The 7,428-nt window shown below is 34.6% G+C and overlaps 1 protein-coding gene across 1 annotated transcript; it reads right to left on the bottom strand.

The window, feature by feature from the left end:
- Positions 1-4,578: 4,578 nt before the first annotated feature.
- LOC108359427 (uncharacterized) lies at positions 4,579-6,368 on the bottom strand. Its single transcript, XM_017611289.1, has 2 exons — positions 5,060-6,368; positions 4,579-4,841 (listed from the first exon to the last, which is right to left on the bottom strand). Exons 1-2 carry the CDS (start codon positions 6,366-6,368, stop codon positions 4,579-4,581), a joined length of 1,572 nt encoding a protein of 523 aa, XP_017466778.1.
- Positions 6,369-7,428: the final 1,060 nt, after the last annotated feature.

The following is a 7,428-nucleotide window of genomic DNA, read 5'->3' as shown; positions in this document are numbered from 1 at the left end:
ATTAAGGGTCCGGACATTCCAGGTTCATGCCCTCAAATCGTAGTCCTTTAAACGTTTACCGTGGTCGTCATCATAAGGGGGGTCTCATCCAAGGCTTTGCCTTGCTTCTTCACTGGAAGTGGTTTTTACGTGGCGGGTTCCAAGCCCAGCGCACAACCCATTGCTGGGACGGGGGTGGTTTCGCAACCAAATACACGTTTATATAGCGAGCCGCTTGCTCCAAGCAGACACCCGCTTGCAGCCGCACCTACTGGCTGCACACTTCAGTGGCCCTTAAACCGAATAAGTCGGAGTGGCCCCACCGAAGCTCCCTCTCTTTCTGCCGTGACCCAACGCTCCACTCGGATTGGTTACCGCATCTCGCACATGGGTTGCTCACGTTGCCCAGAGTGCGCGAACGAGGACGCAAGAGTCGGGATTGAGTATAGCCATGCAACTGTAACTGCATACCCAGCGCAACGACTATACCCCATTGCACTCCAAGTTTTTAGTACAGCTGATCGAAATTTTGTTTACATACAAAAGCAGAAACCATGAAAAGTATATAAATTATAGTTTTCCTAAAGCAATTTGCTAAGCAAACATCAGTAAATGAGTATTTGCTTTCTTCCGATGCATTTGCGGTTCTAATAAGTTATTTCAAACTTAAAAATCATAATAATAAATCTAAAAAAATACCATATTTTCATAAATTGAAAACAGATGACTTTGATCAGCTGTATTTCTTGCTGGCAGATGGCTGCTAGCAAAAATTTTTCCAGCAGAAACTAGCAGCTTTTCATCCGAATGAAATGTAAATTTGGTCTCTCAATTTCCTCTACTTTTCTGGATTTTTGTGTACGCGAACAGGAAAATCTGATAGTTTTTGTTAGTTATCAAAAAATGTTGTGCAAGTTCTTCGATAAAACGTATATATGGCAAACAAAATGACAAATTGTAGCCAATATTTTTGCCTGTGGTGGGAGTATTTATGTAACAAAAGTGATCAAATGTCATATTTATCAACTTTGATAAAGAGGTCTTTAAACAAGCTAGTGCGATTCATAAGACGTCGCAAAGTGGCATTTTTGGCGAAATGGCAATGTTGGGAATTAAGTTATATGAACGAACTATCCCAACTCCGGATTGCAAATGTAAAATTTTTTAAAAATTCCGCGCGTTAGAGAAAAATAAAAGTTTTTACAATTATATTTCGAAGCAGATTTAACCGATATCCTTAAGTATTTGAAGACAATAAAAAAACATGTGTTTCGCAACCTTAACTTTGCTGATTGCCACCTCAAATACTATGGTAATGTCGCAATTTTGTCGCTAGAAAGCTTCCATACAAAAGTAATCAGCTGTATCGCAAGGTGGCCAATTTTGCGACAAATGCGACATTTACAATAACTTTGCGAGCTATCAATGGGTTCCCACTTCTACTTGACCTTTGACGTACGTCAAAGAGAACATAGTTCTTTTAATGATATTTTTTTGCTGTACTTTAAATACCTGCATTGGTTTCTTTCTTTCTTTGGACCAATCCAAAAAACTACTAGACACAAAAGAAGAAAGTGTGCACTGTAATTCTTAGCCAAATTTTCTTGATTTGCTTTTGATGTTACATATGTATATTCGTTTCAGTAATTTCAAATGGGGCTCTTTGGGGAATTTATTTTTAGCAAAAATCTTAAAAGCCGTAATTTTGTTTACTTGCCGGCTTACAAAAAAAAAATTAATATATTCTGATCCGATTCGGATGACAGCCACGACTTTTAAAACAGAATTTTGTTCAAAATTTTCATTCCTGGACAATAATAATTTATTACCATATCCACCTATTTAGCTCGCTATAAGCACATATTTTTCAAACCAGTCGCAGGAAAAAGTATTAAGAATGAATTACAAAAACTAAAATCGAAAAACGCAGATGGAGTTACAGATTCTCCAAATTCTGAAACAGCCAAAGGAATCAGAATGAAGAATTCTTTTTAAAAAGCTATAAAAAAATCTGACACATCTGGTTTGGCTTGTAAGCGCTGTTTAAGCAACGATCTCTCCATTATGCTAGATTCCAATTGTTTCTTAAAAAACCTGACATCCGTTAGCTGTTAGATATTCACATCCGTATTCGCATCCGCGGATGTCTGAAATTCCACATTCGCAACATCCCTAGTGGAGATATATAAAATCAATCACATATTCTTTCAGAAAAATTGGAGCTATTGGAATATTTCATACTGCATTTTTCTGAAAGCGTTCATGGTAAAATTTTTGTATTATTGTTTGCTATTATTCTAATATATATAAATAATTTTCCAACAATTCAAAATAATCTTATATTTAGTAATTTAATTATTTATTCATCCTTATTATTAAAAAGCGGAGCAGCACCATTCCATATATATGAAATCAATCACATACTCATAGAGAAAAATTGGAGTTATTGGAAAAGGGCGTGGCACCTCCTATACAAACCGAAATTGTCATACTGTATATCTCTGGAAGTGTTCATGGTAACATACTGGAACTTGGTATAGAGATATATGAAATCAGTCGCATACTCATGAAGAAAAATGTGGACTATTTGAAAAGGGGGCATGGCATCTCCCATACAAACCGAATTTTTCATAATAAGTATCTTTTGAAGTGTTCATGGTAGAGTACTGGAACTTGGTATGGAGATATATGAAATCAGTCGCGTACTCATGAAGAAAAATTCGGACTATTTGAAAAGGGGGCGTCGCTCCTCCCATATAAGTCTAGTTTTTCTTATTGCATATCTGTTCATGGTACAGTACTGGAACACTTCGTATGGAGATATATGAAATGAATCTATACTCATTGAGAAAAATGGGCTCTTTGAAAAGAGGGCGTGGAAAAGTATAAACGTACTGACTTTTACTTATCTTTGAATGTGTATATAATTCTTCTGTAGGTATATTTTTGAGTGAAATCCTAAATGGTTGGAGGGATTTTAACAAAGTTTCGTGTGTTTGCTGGAGTAGGTCTCTGGATAGTTTAGTTTCGCAATTAGTTTAGTTATTACTAAAAATCGACAAGTGAGAAAAGGTGCCGTAAATGTCAGACTAAATCGACCTGTTACATCAGTGGCGGACCCAGGTAGGGGAAATTGGGGAAATTGGGGAACAAACCTAATGAATGGATGCTTTTGAAAATTTTCATTCATGGAAAAAGTGTGTCAAATTTCACTTGAGTTTGAAATTTTAGCTGTGTGCTAAGCTCGAAGTATTATGTTATTTAAGTAGGTCTATCAGTTTTTCGAATTCACTGAATTTTCAAAATTTTCAAATTAGGTATGTATGTACTTAATTCTCAATTTTTACTTTTTTTGTTATATTTTCGAATTTGTATTATTTTACACAGTTGAAAGTCACAGCAAGTTTGAATATTTTCACAGGTTCAGAAAACAACGAAAATTATTATTTTTAAATTTCTTGAGATTTCTTATTCTTAGGATAATTTCCAAAATTTCAAAAACTATCTAAATCCGGGAGATTCTAGAAACTTTGGTAAAATGTGAATATTTTGAAATGTACAAAATTATTGACATTTTAGAAATTTTTTATATTTTCCAAAATTTTGAGAATTTTATTCATCTTAAAATCCACCCTAAAATGTAAATATGTGAAACATCACAAATTGTCGAAAAATTCTTGTTCATGGTACTTGTGTGTAAAAAATAGAAAATTCTTAGAATTCTAAAAGATATTAACATTTTTGAAAAATTCCAAAATTTTCCCACTTTTCGGAACTTTTCCAAAATTTTGTATTGATATAACAAAGTTTGATAATTTTAAATTTTTTGAAAATTTTGAAAACATCAACGTCCAAAAATTTTTTGAATCTTCAAGAATTACGAAAATTTTTTAAACTTTCAAAAACGACGAAATATGAAAATATTTTCAACATTCGAAAACTTTTAATTTCGTTTGATCAATTTTGTATATTCGACACTTACACGTAGAAAAAATTTGTTAAAATTCCTACAATTCTCAAAATTTTTGAAAAACAAAAAATTTCTAGAAATCTAGTGTTCATCATTATATTAAATTATTGTGATTTACTAAAATTTCTCAAATTCACAAAGTTTCGAAAGTTTAGAAAATTTTGGAATTCCGCTCAAGTTATTTAAAATGGGAAACTTCAAGAAATTGAAAACCATCACAACTCTAAAGGCCTTATTCATAAAAAATAAAGTATGTTTAAAGAGCTTTATAAATTGACGTTTTCATACATTTTTCAATTTATAAACCTTTTATAAGACTACTTTATTTTTTATGAATAAGGCCATACAAATTTTAAATTGCGGTGATTTTTAAATTTATATAGAGTAAAGTAGGCAAATATGGACCACCAATCTTTTTTTGGTATATAGTTCACCAAATATATGCAATAATACAATCAAATTTATTTGATTAACGTAAAAAAACAATTCATTTTTATTTTTTTTTTGTGAAACAAGAACTTTAAACGCAAAATATATTATAAACTGAAAAAACGTAAAAATACCCAGAAAGGCGCAAAAAAAATAGTGGGGGGTAATATGGACCAGGTAGTCCATATTAGCCGAAGTGATTATTGTGCACACATGTCGCATATAAAGAGCTCTTGTTCACAACCAGCACATTCCTCATGGCTCCAATTTTTGCAAGAGACACATTGAACCCATATTTCACCAGACCGATCTTCCGAATAAAACGTAGAGCAATATAGGCACTTCGCATCCTCTTTGTCAGCTGCGTTTACAAATTCTACAATTTCACCGTCAGAGTCGTCTCGGACACTGTAATTGTCATCCAAGTCCGAGGAGGATGAGGAATTTGTTTTCTTCCTTTTTCCTGAAATGAAAATAAAGAATAAAGTGTTATCTATAAATGTCAAATCAAAACCTTGATTTACCTGCACATTTTTCTCTTGCTGAATTTATTTTTTTCATAAGTGCTTTGGAAGTGCTGGGTTGACTAGAATCATCTTGGTGTTTTTTTGGGTTCTTGAATAAAAATAGGGAACGAAAGTTTTAAAAATTTAATCAAAATCTTTATTTAAGCAGTCTTACCTGTACACTTTCCTTTCGCAAAATTTAGTTTTTTGATAATTCCCTTGGAAGAACTGGGTTCATTCGAATCAATATCCTGGCGTCTGTTAGTATTTCTTAGAGGTTTCTTTTCCGATGCTTTCTCCAATGAAATTTTTAAAGATTTTTTATAAGGCGAAGATGTTATCAACGTGGACTTTCCTGCTGGCCTGCCATGATTGGAAGACTTTGTTTTTTTTATAGGAACCGGAGATATTTCCATCGGTGTTATGACCCTAGACGTGGTTTCCGATTCGCTTAGAACTGAACGATTTACATTTTCATTACAAATATCGCTTATTGGATGCGGACTCTCTACAATGGTTTCGTTACTTAGTATTTCCTCTGGTACTTCGTAAGTGCTTTCAGACTCTCGAGGAGGAGAATGCGATGCTACATCAGCGGCAGCTAAAAACTCATCGTCGCGAAATATATACCGGTTGAAAGGAAATATACCGGTTGTGCGAAATCCATTAATTGCGATTTCCCCACTCTGAACTCGCAAATAGGCCTTTCCATATAGCTCTGCCATATCGAAGTGTGTCAAAGCTCTGCCGTTCGAACGCACCCAAACACGTATTTCTTCCGAAAGATAACTCTTAAGAGGTCCCATGAAAGTTTTATCTAGCGGCTGTATTTTGTGACTTGAGTGTGGAGGGATGGATACGATAGATACGTGATTTTCCCTAGCCAAATCAACAAGCTCAATATTTCTTGTATGACTCGAATGACCATCCAAGACGAGCAATACTGGTGAAGCAGCTGATAGTTTGACGTGTTTTATGAAGTGCCGAAACCATATTGTAAAAATGTATGTTTGAACCCAACCGGATTGATGACATTCGTATATTGATCCTGGTGGCGCTCCTTTTAACAACAAATCTGAGCGTTTCTTTCGTGGAAATATAAATAATGGTGGAACAAATATTCCACCTGCACTCATACAAACAATAGTTGTGATCATAGATCCCCTCTCTGCAGAAGTAAGGCTACCAATCTGCCTTTTACCCTTCCTTGACAATACTTGGGGTAATTTTGATGGAACCACACTTACGCCTGTTTCATCAACGTTAAAAACATTGTTGGCTGAATAATTAAACGTGTCCATTTCCTTTTCAAGGATATCAAAAAAGGCATTCACATTATCTTTTGTGAAACCTCGTGCTCTTGCCAATGAAGTTCCCGTTGGAGCGCGCAGCCAATCCTTACCCGCAAGCTGATTTTCTTTTGAAAATGGGTGCATAATATTATTTTTTTCTGCCAGTTGATAGGCTAAGTACTTAACATCCATTCTGCATAGACCAAATAATTTCGATTCCATCGTCAAAACGTAATCCACCAACATCTTTTCAAAATTTTCGGGAAAAACTGGTTTGCGCCCTAATTTAGTGTTTACGACCTTTTCGATTTCCGTGTCTTTCTATAACGCCAGCCTTATTAAAGTTGACTTAGGGACATTGTACATCTTAGCTGCTTTCAGATGCGGCTATTAGATCGCACCGCTGTGATCGCCTTTTTCATGTCCTCGGGATTCCAATTTTTACGCTTACCAGGAGCCATATCCTACATTAATAGGATCTTAATGAACTCAAAGATAATCGAGCTAAAAGAGCAAGAATTGTTCTGCGGGTAATATGGACCACTAGTCCATATTAGCCTCAACCGTGGTAGTCCATATTACACTCAACATGTGCTGGCGATATAACTGAGTTTAATTCCAATCTGAACTATATTTATTAAACTATAACCATTCAAAATTAACAATAAGTATTTATTTAACACACGTTATTTGTCAATTTATTCATTGCACAATAAATTTTAAATAAAAACCCAAAATTCACTTACGCACATATAATTATCAGCAACCACTATTTTACAAAAATCACTATTGCTCGAATATCCGCACTTGCTGAACGATAAATTCAAACTGAGGAAGCTTGCGCGAAAAGACGAACAAATCAAACGGCAGTAACGGAGGATTTAACAACTGAAATTCAAGATAACTAGGTGGTCCATATTACCCGCGTGGTCCATATTACCCACCTTTACTCTACACGATATATGTATGTTGAAAAATTTCCCTCGGAATATCTTTAGAAGGACTAGGAAACTGGACAATAACACTCTCTACTCAGCTGCGAAGAGAACGTATGAGTCTTTAGCACACTTTACCGCATTCTTTTTTTTTATATTTTTAGGTTTTTTATTTAATTTAAATTGAGAAAGTATCAAAATTTTAGAAACTGAAATTTTTACACAATTCGCAATTATTCGAAAATGAGTGCTAATCTGAAAAAACAGAGGGCAAACCGGACTCGCCGTTCTAAATATGCCCCAGAAATATGAATGCC

This window comes from Rhagoletis zephyria, unplaced genomic scaffold, assembly GCF_001687245.7.
Source record: "Rhagoletis zephyria isolate East Lansing unplaced genomic scaffold, Rhagoletis_zephyria_1.1 Rzeph_scaffold_00391, whole genome shotgun sequence".
Classification (NCBI taxonomy): Eukaryota; Metazoa; Arthropoda; class Insecta; order Diptera; family Tephritidae; genus Rhagoletis; species Rhagoletis zephyria.
Note: the sequence above shows the minus strand (reverse complement) of the source record. Positions and strands in the feature narration are given on the sequence as shown.

Coding starts and splice junctions, on each gene's coding strand:
- LOC108359427 (XM_017611289.1), bottom strand. CDS start 6,368: ATGGATGTTAAGTACTTAGCCTATCAACTGGCAGAAAAAAATAATATT. Junction 4,842..5,059: donor TGCGAAAGGAAAGTGTACAG/GTAAGACTGCTT, acceptor TTTTCATTTCAG/GAAAAAGGAAGAAAACAAAT.